The sequence below is a fragment of the Plasmopara halstedii genome (assembly GCF_900000015.1).
Source record: "Plasmopara halstedii genome assembly, contig: Scaffold_437, whole genome shotgun sequence".
NCBI classification, from domain to species: domain Eukaryota; phylum Oomycota; class Peronosporomycetes; order Peronosporales; family Peronosporaceae; genus Plasmopara; species Plasmopara halstedii.
Genome location: NW_020187357.1, coordinates 23,923 through 37,031, shown reverse-complemented (window position 1 = coordinate 37,031; position 13,109 = coordinate 23,923). Strand labels below are relative to the sequence as shown.

Below are 13,109 nucleotides of genomic sequence, written 5' to 3'. Positions count from 1 at the left end.
TTACAGTTAGCTGTTTTTGATTTAAGTGAATGTTCTTTCACAAGTGAATGACCACTCCCATGATACGCCATGAACTATGTCCGCGTAGTTCCGCAAGAAGCGATGCAGGTAACCGAAGAAACAAATCCATCTTCTCAAATCCCTTTGATTTTGTGGCGTCGGTCACTCCACGATTGCCTTGACTCTCAGGGTCTGCGCAATTACCGTGTTCACCAACACAACAAATAAGGACCATCAGTTCTTTAACATCGAAAATACACTTTACAATATTTGCTTGCATTGAATGCTTACGCATACATAACAGCACCGCACGGAAGTGCTCCGAGTGCACTTCCTTGGCAGATCTGCCGCCTTCGTCTCTTGAATGGACGAATAGCGTAAAAAGATTTTGTGCAAAGCATCGCAGTGGTCGAAATAGTCGATCGGACGTTAATGGGGCATTAAATAGTCCCTGTGGCATTACAATCCACTTTGTAACATACCAAACCGTGTGTCGAAGGAGCATCCTTTCCCTCATCAAGATTTGGTAATTTCCATCGACCAATCGAGTACACCAAGCTCTGTACAGCGGAAATCCGATGGATGATGACATCTTTACGCGGAATCGGCGTTTGCTCGGAACCGTTAGTGCAGTCAACTTGTTATGGGCCTAAAAGATGCGCCAAAATCCATTTAGTATACGCACAAGCTGATGCGCTGTGCGGGGACTGCTCACGTTACGAAGCAGTTGCTGCATGCCAAGAGTAGCATATTCGGACGAGGTCCGAGGCATTAAGAGTGGAGCCCTTATGATGCGCGTGGAGTGGTACGTAGTCCACTGAGCACTGCTCACGTTTTGAAGCAGTTGCAGCATGCCAAGAGTGGCATGGTCGGACGAAGTTCGAGGCATTCTGGGCAAGGCCCTTCTGACGAGCGTGGAGTGGCATATTATTCGCTGGCAAAGCCTGCGGAAATAGCTTTTCTTAGTCGGATGCTGTTAATAACACCAATGCTCCGATGGAGCAGGGAGTGGGGACATTGGACGACGCCGAGTGCGTGTTCCCACTGGTCTCGATGAGACGTAAAACCTGTATAGAGAGGAGACGGCGATACTTTATGATATCTGCAAGACGCAAGGTGTCGTCCCTGACCCAGGGTCTGTGTACCGTAGACGATAGCGCAAAGCTATATACCCTAGTCAACGGTATGACGGGGGAGGAAAGCAGCGACTATCTGCTTCGTTGGTGGATGCTTTCCTTGAGCTGGACGAGATGTCCTTTGAAACGTTTTGCAGTGCCTTGAAGGCAGGCAATTTAGCCAAGGTGGATCTTATAAGACCGAAAGAGGAGATTAACTCATCGTCGCTTCTGGATGAAGCTGTCCCGGTAGACACTAAGAAGGTGCTGAACGCACGAAGTGGATTGTCGATCCTGAAGGATCCTTCAGATTCGTATTATTTGTTGTAATGGAATTTCAAGACGTCGTCTCCAAAGACCCGACGTCGGTCCTACCTCCGGACCGAGGTGTGCGTCATGATATTGACCCGGTTCCGGGAACCAAATACTGCGTAACACGCCAATGGCCCCTGCTCAAGGAGCAGTGTGACATCATTGACGTCTCTTTACGTGCAAGGCACGAGGCAGGAATGGTGCGTGGGAGCAAACCTCCCTATTTGACACGCACGTGTTGTGTCTGGAAGCCGAACGGCAAGTGACGTATCGTTCACACTTATAATAAGCTGAACGCTGCCACCGTTCCGGCACAATCGCCAATTCCTAGAAAGGATGTTCTGCAGAGCAATATGGTTGGCTATACAAAGTACAGCGCTCTCTACTTGGTCGATGGTTATTACCAATTGCTCATGAGAGCGAGTAATATCCGCCGACAGTGGTGATTACTGAGCGGGGCGCTCCGGGAGTGGCTGGTGATGACATCTCTCACATATTGTGGCAAGGTTGCAACCATTTTCGCCGAGAAGTTTGCACTTTCACGTTATCCCGACAAGAAGCTGTTGAAAGTCGCGATGGTGATGTCGATCAGTGATGAGGCATTCCGTCCAGCGAGTGAGTCAGATGCAAAACGTGTTGGGTCGCAAAAAGAACGAAGAAAAAAGAGAGTTGCGATCTCAGTTACCGCGTTATAGGAGCGCACAGCAGCACGTTTCCAGCGCTGACATGTACAAAGGTTCGTAAATAAAAGACAGACCCATTTGACACCACTGTGTGGCTGAGTCTATTGACGAGAACCTCAAGTACAGAATTCAAAACGAGGCACATGATACTCCCTCAAATAGCCACTTTGGATGAGAAGAGACACGTGAGCGCTACGTAATGGTCGTGTATCATAAATAGGTGGTTTTATGTGCGTTTGAAATTGTGATGGGGCTATTTCTCGTCGCACGCATCATCGCTCTTATAGAGCTTACTGAATGAGCAAGATTGCTCAGCTACGTGCTATCGACGATACTGTAATAGATGAGAATATACCCGGACCTTAAATGCTTCTGTCAGCATGACTTACTGGTTGTTACTATTTCAGATCAATATCTGCGCTTTGAAGCCCCATTTTGGCGACAAAAACTTACCGTGCTGAGCACCAGATTAAACATGTTCATTAATGATTATGTACAGGCGGATGGTGAGGCGAGGCACATCAGCCAGGTGGTTGGATTACCTCCAAACCACTTGCGCTGAGTGTCCGCGTTGATGGAGCAATTACTTGATTTGCTTTGAATAACGCAGGGTACTTGTGCCTCATCGTGAATAATTATTTTGGGTAATCCCTGGGATCCTTGACTTCCTCACAACGTGGCTACGGCTCAGTAGAAGAAAGACAGGCGATCTGATAGGACTTCGTGTAGTCGCTTCTCTTATGCTTAATAACAGAATTGAAGAATTAATTTTGACAAGAGTTGGATACATACGTCAAGTGCGCGGTGTCATGGGTAAGAGACAGAGCAACATGCAGATGTGAGATACAGTCATGATGCATAAAGGTTAAAAATGCCTCATTGGATGGTGTCAACCTACCTGCACATGTGCCCATAAGTCTTTCCTCTACATCGGACCGTTGTCAGAGAAGAATTGAGCTATGCGCTCAATACTTCAATGACATCCTGTGTATACGTGAAATAATTTATTCTATCCCACATACCTACGCCTGAGAGCAGTTCGACGGTGAAGCGCTTCTTTAAGACGAAGCAACGTCTCAACTATCCCTAACAATTGAGCCACTTTCGTCATCAAAGCGGCTATGTAGCTTAAAGTCATATGAGATATACCGTTCAATTGCGCAGATGAGTTATCAGTTTGGCCGCATGTTGAGACTATCAAAGATGTAGAGAGCCCAGAGAATCATCACAAATAATCGTCTTCCAGTAATCAGCTTTTTGGGCAGCATGCGACCTATTTTTATCAGGAACGAGGAAAATTAGCGGATGCACCAAATATGTGATAAGTATCTGGTAAGGTGGATGAGAAAGAGAAGAGACATGGTCGCTCAGCGCCAAATTCTTTCAGCTCGTTCGTGTGACCCAGTTTTGTTATATTTTAAGGATTGATCAATAACTCTACCAACGGGCTTATGAAAGTGAACAGATCAAAAATAGCAAGAGCTGAAAGCGATGGGCACTTCCTCGACGTCCGCGTCGAGTTTTATATTCTGCAAAGTCAAGCGCTGACCAACACTTTGGGCCTGAAATCCCTTCTCCTGAAATCGGCGCACTTCTCGATGTCCGCATCGGGTTTTATACTTTGAAAAGTCAAGCGCTGATCGACACTTTGGGTGAAAATCCGCTTTACTGAAATTGGCTTACAAAAGTTCTTGGCGAGTGGAATGCCTTGAGTTCTTACCCAGCTCACGAAAGGCTCTAATTGCAATCTGCACTCTCGCTAGCATTCAGTACCCAAAGTTTGGCTTTCTTCGAGGGTACGAACTTTCAATCCCTGTCGTTCTAAGCACTGGCGGTTACGTAGAGGAGCAATATTCAATCAAAAGCGCTAACAGAGTAATTATCTAGTGATCATTTCACTCTTGGTGTGAACGGAAGGTCCGTATTAAATAACGCATGAATGCCCAGCCCCAGTAAGCAAGTTATACTGATATTAATATCTCTGCTTGCGATGTGTTGGGGCCTGCGAAAGTCGCTGCCACTCTTGCGCTTTCGAACAGGCAATAGTGGCTTGCTTAGCCAGGTCCAGCTCATCATAACCACGCCGGTTGTTGTCTTGGATTTTGCCGTAGGGTGTCGTAATGCTCCCTCATCAGAGAACGAGGTCGGTATATGACGTCTAGTGGAAGAGGAGTCAGAGCGGAGGAAACGCAATTTTGTCAGCGGGAGGTTCTATCGATGAGGACCAAGGTGCCAGGTCGAAGCTCGGGGTGACATTACGCATGCTTATCGGACATCATCTCGACTTCCTAAAATGCATGTCAGACCTTCGATCATGTTGACTGCATCTTTATTAGCGGATCGTTGTGTCATGAAGACACGCTATGAAGAAGGGTATAGACGAGGATGAGACACTGTAACATGCAGGTGGTGAAACTTCAAGCGCAGTAAATGCTCGTTGGACGCTCATTTTGCGCGTTGCTCGAAAGCGACTAAAAAGTGTGAACCTCAGTCTGGCTGCGTTATGAAATATAATTGTATATATACCATACAATGATGTACTTAAACATTACAATGTTCCGCAAATCTCAAATGTACCACGGTATTAATATCAATGAGGACGATGGAATACCGTCATGACGGGCTTTTGAGCACAAGGACTGTCAGCCTCATGTCTTGCAACGTTTAGGTTTATTACCTCGGACTGCAAATAAATGGATTTTGAATCAGTCTTCGTTAGGCAGAGTTCGAAAATGTGTCTCGTAAAAAGTTACGTAAGAGCAGTAAGAGTGTAAATAACATCAGAGAAATGTAAATTAGCTCCTGGAAGGAGCACACGAAGTATCCTATCGGTGTTGTTCTGGCAAATTTTAAGTCTGCATAGTTTGTGCTAGCTAAACGGTAATGTCGTTGCTTTTACAGTTTTCCTAATGCAGTTACCATTGGAACGTGCTCCAAATCATCAATGTCGGTTATACATTGTTCAGTGATCTTAGCGTTGTTGATGAGGTTACCAAATGCGCATGAGAACCAGTAAATACTTTGTCCTGGATGCTTCGAAATGCCCCAGAGGCTGTCCAGCGCACCAATAATGCCCAACCGTATATTAGGCTTGAGTGTGCATATGCACAGATATTTCATGTCGGCCTATATTTTATTGCCTTAAAGAGAACGTAAATTCAGATGTGGCCATATATGCTCACACGTGGGCAGTACTCGAGTGCATGCGACTTATTAAGCATCTGCTGAAGCAGACATGCCTACAAAGTCCCGTTTCTGGGAGGTGTAGTTGAGATGACTGGTCTGCGGGTACGTCCCACGAAGACCGAGGCTGGTGAATGCCACTACATAAATGCTTCAAGGAAGCACCCTGCTCGTACCAACTATTTGCGCACATACAGTGTGAAATTTGATGGACATAGCACTCCCCACACCAACTTTTCGAGCTGGCAAATGTTATCGGGTTGAAGCAAATAAGGTGGCCTCTAAAACCGTGAAGGAAAGCCTCATATGTGCCTTCGATCAGAACCATCATGATCCTGATTAGTCATCCACGTCGTCTGTGACGCTTCAGCCTTCGCTGTAGAAATTGCTTATTTGGGCCGATGCCGATGGGCATGTATGCGCTATTGCGTTAGATCTTCGCCATTTGAAAGTAGCCAAAATGACTGATTGAGCTTAAACCACGAATAGTGGTGGTCATTTCTGTTTTCGGATGTTCATGGTACTTTTTACAGCACGAAGATTTTTGTGAGCTATACAGATCGAAAGGTAGCGTTCCGCAAAGCGACAACGTGTCGAGGATGTCTCGCAAATTGACAAGATGCTTTTAGTTCTAGCCAGATATATCTTTCCTTGAGGTAAATCTAGGCCTAGAAGGCTTAATGTGATGGTAGGAGTGCTTTTGCGTCATCCAGACTATGCATTACATCAGACCGATTCCTCTGAAGATGGTACCATGGCTGAGTTTTCATATTTTCAGCATCAATTATATATAGTGTAATACTAGACATAGGCAAGGCTTATCATGTACCTTTCTTCGTCACTGGCACGATAGTCGGGAGTATCTGTTTAATACTTGAAGGTGCATCTATCATTACATGTGTTCGAGTATCTTTGCATCGAGGATCGGTATCCTAACATTTATCTAGCACTATTAAAATTCTGATACAATAAAAGCGAATAAATTTTCGTCAAATATAGATGGCAATACTGATTAAGCCATCCAAATTTAGATATTTTCAGCTAGAAACTTGTCCCTTTTTCCTTCAGTTTCTTTTATATAAATCTATACAAGTCGCATTCGACTGTATATGTGATGCTTTCTGTACACAAGAAGCATTGTATTACAAAATGCATTGATTTGAACGAGTGCGTTGAACTATTTATGCTTAAAGAGGAGTCAGAAAAAAGCAGTCAAGAAACAAAAAGCTACTTTCCAAGGGATGAGACGGATGCTGTGAGAATTGATTTCTTATCGCATAAATACGTCGGACAATGATATAGCACAACCAGCGTCGCCAGGTACGAGAGTACCGGTAACCTTTGCTTCTTACAGTCTCATTCGTCAATAGTCGCACATGCACTTTTGCTCCATGTATTAACCACAGTATCAATCTACAGCAGAACATACTTAATATTCATTGTGACATATACATGAAATACCTATAATGCCAAATAGTCAGAAAAGAGCATGTTCTAATTCTTCATGAGATAGACGATACCCTACATCCATGATGCACATCAAACTCAGTTGGACTCGTCTGGATCTATAACCTGATCGGCTCAGTACAATACAAAGGTAAAAAATCGTGTCATTTTGATTCTGACTCGATATCATTCAGATGAACATCTTTCTCTCGATTATACTGGCAATCATTGCCACGAATGTCTCGGCTGAAGTGACTCAAGTTCATCTCGGTGTCTCCAGTCCAAACGTTGGCTGTGCCAATGGCATTGCCGTCTCCTTTGCTACCGACAATGCTCAATCGTATCCCGTCACTGCAACAGCAATGGACTCAGCAATCAGTACTCAATCCACATTTGTCAACTACTCAGTCTCGGAACCTGCACATAATTATAGCTACTCGTCACCATTTCTTCATACTGCACTCTTGTGCAATTTGAAAGACAGAACAACTTATACTTATATGATTGGTCTTTCAGACTTTGTTGGTTCGTTTGTGTCATTATTGCACCCTGGTTCGGATTCAGAAGAGACCATTCTTGGTGTTATTGGAGACCCTGGTGACACGAATTCGTCCGAGGCAACATTTGCTGAAATGAAGAAAAAGTTTGAAGGCAAACACATTCAGTCTCTTGTTATTGCTGGTGATTACTCGTATGCTAATGGCCATCATCTACAATGGGACAATTGGTTCCAATCGCAGCAGAATCTTACATCCGTTTACCCTCTTGTAGGGATTAATGGTAACCATGAGACGATCACATCAGCGGGACATTTAAACATGTATCCGTACCCAGAAGACGTAGAATTGGACGCAGAGAACTATTTGGCGTACCTTAAACGGGTATATACACCAATAACTAAAGAAGCTCAAGAAGCATTACGCACATGGTACTCAGTCGACATTGGATTAATCCATTTGGTCTTTTTAGATGACTACACGGGGTCAAGAGGCACGAATACGACAGTTGTGGGTACAGCATCGTGGTTAGCAGATCGTAATGCACAGCTTGAATGGGTCAAGTCGGATCTTGAACGTGTAAATCGAAGCATAACTCCATGGGTTCTTGTCATTAAGCACAATCCATTTTACAATACGTGGAGCAATCATCAATGTCAGTGTTCGTCCACGATATTTGAAATTGACGAGGATGATCTTGAAAAGTGTTGGAATGGGACATACTTTTCAGGAATTGTGTACGAAGAGCCACAGTGTGGACAGATGGCCAAATTAGAGGAAGTTTTTGCAAATAATGGTGTGAATGCTGTGATCACGGGTCATGTACATGCATACGAGCGTACAGCTAAGATTTACAAGAATAAACAAGATGCGACAAAGGGAATTTATCATATTACAACGGGTTCTGGTGGTAATTATGAAGGTCCTGCTGGTCCTCGCATCAACGCATCGCAGATTCCAAGCTGGTCACTAGTAACAAATAACGTGACATTTGGAAGTTCGCGTATTATTGCCACACGCAAGTCAATTCGATTCTTATGGTTTGCCAATGACAATACAACAAAGGAATCTGTACCGACTGATGGATTTACTATCTTTGCAAACGGTCCCGACGTGACAGAGTGGCCCCAGACCAGCCCAACTTTGTCTTCTGTTATACAAATGGAAGTGGATCCAGATATTAAAGCTACACTAGAGTCCAAATATTTCTCTTTCTTAGATGCTGTTCTATTAGACCCGGATAATTAAATCTGTTTAATAAAAGTTCTCTAGATATAAAATTTGTACTTACAATATTACAAAAGCTTTAAACCAATAAATTTTTGCAAAAACAATAATATCATTTTATAATACATTAGATATGGGTGTCTGGTCTGTATCTCATGCGCCTTACCGTAGCGTCTTTGTTTTCTGCTGAGGAATATTAATCGGCTGCGTCGAGCTCGGGATCGTTTTCATTGAATGACTTGCTTTTTTATGATGTGAAAGATTTCGAGCACGTGCAGAGCTTATGTCATTCCCTTCGCTTTTTGGTCGTGGCAAGCCCTTCAATTGCAACGAAGCTGCAAACTTAAATGCTGGATTCGTAAAACCCACACAACTCTTCTCACCTTGTAATGTACGCACCAACTTTTTGGTAATCGACAGTCGTTCAGGACTCGGTTCTGATGCTGGTATCGTCGTACACTTTTCCTTCTTTGCATCGGCTTCAAGTGCCGTTGCGTTGCTCAATCGCGTCGCCCACATGGTTCGATTCCGCTCAACATTTGCTAAACATCCTTCCAATCCTGTTAATAAGCCACTCAATGCTTTCCACAATGGAAATGCACACGAGTCCACAAACGCTAAGTTAACGCGCGCAAATTCTGCCGAATCGGGACGACCATCCATAAAAGCTGTCGCTGAGATGCCCAATTCTACTTCTTCAGCATGTTGTTCATTAAACTCTTGTAACAAACGAGTTGTCCATCGGAAATGCTGTTCTTCCGTTTGCGTCGGTCCCGAAATATCAGCTGAGTGGACTACAGCATCCACCAAAAGCTCCCGTAGCGCCTCATCATCATTTCGACTACCGCGCACCTGTGCTTCATGCAGTTTAGCCACAACACTTGCGTGTCGGTGCATATCCGTTGCAAGAATCGCTCGAATAATCCGTTTGCGGACAGCGCGACGAATTCCGACAGTTTCACTTGAGCCATCCTCTAAACCGGCTAAGACATCGTGACCCGGTCGTCGCATGGTCTCAAAACAAGCCGCAGCGTGCATGTTTTCGAGAACTGAATGATCATTGTATCGACGCGCAAGACGCGAGCTGCATCGGACATGAAAATCGTTCGTCCGTGCGTCGTGACCCATGTCATGGCAAAAGGCGGCAACAAAGACGGCAAGACGTTCTCGTGGCGAAAGTATGAGCTCGCCACAGCGTCTTTGACGACTTCGTTCGATAGCTCGAGCTTTCGTCGATGGTCCCACATTATGCGCACTAGACGCAGGAATCAGCGACGGCGCAAGCAGTTTACTTTGTGCAGATAACAGAAGAAATGTTACATGCAGCGTCGTGAAAGCGTGGTACGTATTGTGATACGGCACATCAAGATACTGCGTCTGGACGCTGTGAAGAAAGCGACGGAGCGTGGCTTCTGACAGGGAAAAACTATCCATGAGATCGTGAAACTTGAACATATCGACAGCGAGATCGATGAGCTGTGCCGGAGAAAATTGCCACACATCCAGATTCCATTGTAAGATTGGACTGGATGCGCCTTGACCAGGCACCGGGTTTAAATTGTTTATATGAGCAGCGAGCATTGTTCCATTGTTGCCACTACTACCAAAAAAGCAGCATTCATGATACGATGTCGCCGCGACAATAGCCGCAGCATGATCATGGTCACTGACTACAGACGGAAGACGCGAGCGAGGACGGCGACGGCGACGAATCGGAGACGCCGTCGTGTATTGCGATAAAAATGTTCGCGTCACATGACTCTCGCCTTCACTATCGCTGCTGTCACTATCATCGTATGAGGGCGATTCGAATACCAGTTCCCATGCACGGCGTTCAACAAGTGTAGACAGCTCGACACATATCGCACGCAGCACTTGCTCATCTTCAGAATCAAAGCCTTCGGACTCACCATTTATGTTAATCTTATTAACAGCGTAAAACACACCAATCACCGGACGATCATCACCGTCATCGTCTGTGCTACTGCATGTACTGAAGCTGCTACTACAGCGCCGTCCCGCTCTTCCTGTAGTTGACGACGATCCAAAATGTGTGGATGAAGACGCACCCATTAACGGTTGTGCTTTAATCGGTACGCACAGCAGACTAGATGTCTGTAGACCCAAGATACGATCATACTCACTGTCAAATTCGGGATGAAGTTGAGCTTCCCGAACAAGACGCAAAGCAGCACCCGTCGCCGCAACCCGACCTTGCAGCCTTTGTCCAATAGGAAGCGAGTATCCACGCCAGTCTGCTCCAACGCGTGCAAATAGCGAGCGACTCGGTGCATCCACAATAAACAGCGCACCGTGCGCGGCCTGTAACGCTTTACAAGTGGCAGCTTCCATAGATGAAAAGACGGCACCTGCTTGATCGCCTGGCATCGCTCCGATCGCAGCAGGAAGACGTAGGGATAGCAAAGCTGCACTCTTACGCTGAGCCATTCGTGCAGCGTCCAAACGCTGGGTATGCCGTAGTGCCGAGGCAACTAAGCGAGCAATATCTCGGGCCAATTCTTCATCTTGTTGATCAAAAAATACTTTCTCTCGACTTGCGCGTAAGGGCGATTCGTTCGAGCTCAATTGCTTGTCTACCATCTCAAAAATAGCCAGCACAGAGCCCGACGTCGGATCTTTTACAGGAATGGCAAGCACAGGTTTGTTGTGCTTCGACTCAGCATCGTACAGATTCACGACATTTCCGGTACGCACCGCTGCCATTGCTCGGACACTAGCTGATGATACTGGCACACTCAATTCCCCCTGTGTTGCATTACCTGGAGAGTATAGTTCATGAGTCAATGGATCTCGGAGAAACACCGTACACTCTGAAGTACAAAACCATGTTTTTTGTACTATCATCCGTGCCACCTTAATAAGCATCGTCGCCGGCTTCGGAGATCGGTCCAGTTCACGAAAAAGCAAGTCAGATACTTCTAATAGCGCTTGTGCTTTCATTCGCGCCGTTTTCGCAGTCTCTTCGATTGCCAATTGATGGAGAAATGCACCGACATGACTACAAATGACACGACACAAGTCCACATCACACTGACGAAAAGCTTTGTGAGTGTCACATTTCGCATCCTGACTTTTGTAAAAGACGACAACACTATTCACGCGCACATTCTGCCTGGATTCAAACGTGGGTATACAAAGCATGTCCGTATCAAAGAGAGGTTCAGCAGTCGAAGCTGCTCGTCCAATAATTCCGTGTCCCATGTGTACCGTCGCAGCATGATTGACGCCAACACTGACACGACAAGCCCATAATACATTTGCGTCCTGATCGTGTGCGTACACAATCCACCCGTCGAGTCCAAGTGCACGTTGCAACGAGTCCAGCACATGCGAGACTTGTACCCATAAACTTGATGCTTCACTCGTCTGACATTTGCTGCTTAAAACATTCTCACTACCTGCATTTGAAGTTATTGATCGAATCAAAGCCCCAACAAAGCCGCAATAATCAATCAGTGGAGAACGTGTCAATTGAAACGACCGCAAAGGTTTCGAGTGGTCCATCTCACAATTTCCAAGCCACGTAGTGATATCATGAGCTTGATATCGCGTGTTGAATATCTCAACAATAGCCTGAATATGATCGTTACAATCAACTAAAGGCAAACAGAGATATGACTACAATAAAAAGAGTTAGTACGAATTACAGAAACAATCAGAATGATTGCATCATCTACTAACCTTCAAATCATGCCACCCATCAGGAGGTTTGATAAGTGCGTTGGCACAGGCTGTAGCAGTGGAATAAAAAGTTGGACAATCGATAAACTCTTGAGTTCGTTGCCTTGTCATTGATGTTCCAGTACTAGGTCCAACAATATGTTGACCATCAAACTCTATCACAGAAGATGGCGTCACATTGACACTTAAAATACAGTGTTCTGCATCAAAAAGCGATAAAAATTGATCTCGCAAAGCTAGAAAGCGATCGAATGGACAAGTCATAGAGTCTGGAGCGGATAGGTACCCAATCCAAGCGTCAATCAGGGTATACTGAGCATTTAAGAACTGGCGGGTAGGATCAAGAGCAGGTTTAAGTAATAATCTGACCATATTCATCATATTTTAACAGATTAAACGAGGCAAGTATACCATTTCAGTACTAACCGTCGAGTTACACGAACGTGGGTACGCAACAAGTTCCACCGCATTTGCGCCTGCCGTCGCACGGCATTGTCCACGGTCTGTTCCTGCCTGTCGTGCATTCGATTGATTACTTCAATACTTTCGTGGCCAGTCGTAAAGGTGTTATATGCAGGCTTTCTAGTCATGTAGACGTGATAAAAGTCTAACCCCCCGCTGGTCCCGTTGTAGTCGAGGATTTGAGTCAAGTGTGTCTATGTGTCTTTGCCCTTTGTGCACAGACGATTTGGGATGGGGGGGAAGACAGAACAGTGGCCGTTAAACATGTGGAGAGTGGGGTTGAAGGCTCCTATAAGTGTCTCGGATGCATCCGACGAGCGGCTCGACTGCTGTACCGAAATCAGATGGCATCTCTATTTTTATTACTTGAGATAAAGTACTATTAATAGTAGTAAAAAGCTTATAAAAATATCATGCTTGAAACTTCAGAAGGTCATATCTTAAGAGAGACGGTATGATTAAACCCTATTAAAGCTATTGCT

General features: G+C 45.1%; 2 protein-coding genes across 2 annotated transcripts; one reads left to right on the top strand and one right to left on the bottom strand.

The window, feature by feature from the left end:
- Positions 1 to 6,933: 6,933 nt before the first annotated feature.
- PHALS_09888 (hypothetical protein PPTG_11389) lies at positions 6,934 to 8,484 on the top strand (the record flags this gene model as incomplete). Its single annotated transcript, XM_024725220.1, has 1 exon — positions 6,934 to 8,484. One exon carries the CDS (start codon positions 6,934 to 6,936, stop codon positions 8,482 to 8,484), a length of 1,551 nt encoding a protein of 516 aa, XP_024576019.1.
- A 265-nt stretch (positions 8,485 to 8,749) lies between these two features.
- Positions 8,750 to 12,689, bottom strand: PHALS_09887 (cyclic nucleotide; the record flags this gene model as incomplete). Its single annotated transcript, XM_024725219.1, has 5 exons — positions 8,750 to 8,781; positions 8,847 to 11,514; positions 11,590 to 12,102; positions 12,166 to 12,529; positions 12,592 to 12,689. The coding sequence occupies 5 exons, from the start codon at positions 12,687 to 12,689 to the stop codon at positions 8,750 to 8,752; spliced, it is 3,675 nt and encodes a 1,224-aa protein (XP_024576018.1).
- Between the last annotated feature and the right edge of the window lie 420 nt (positions 12,690 to 13,109).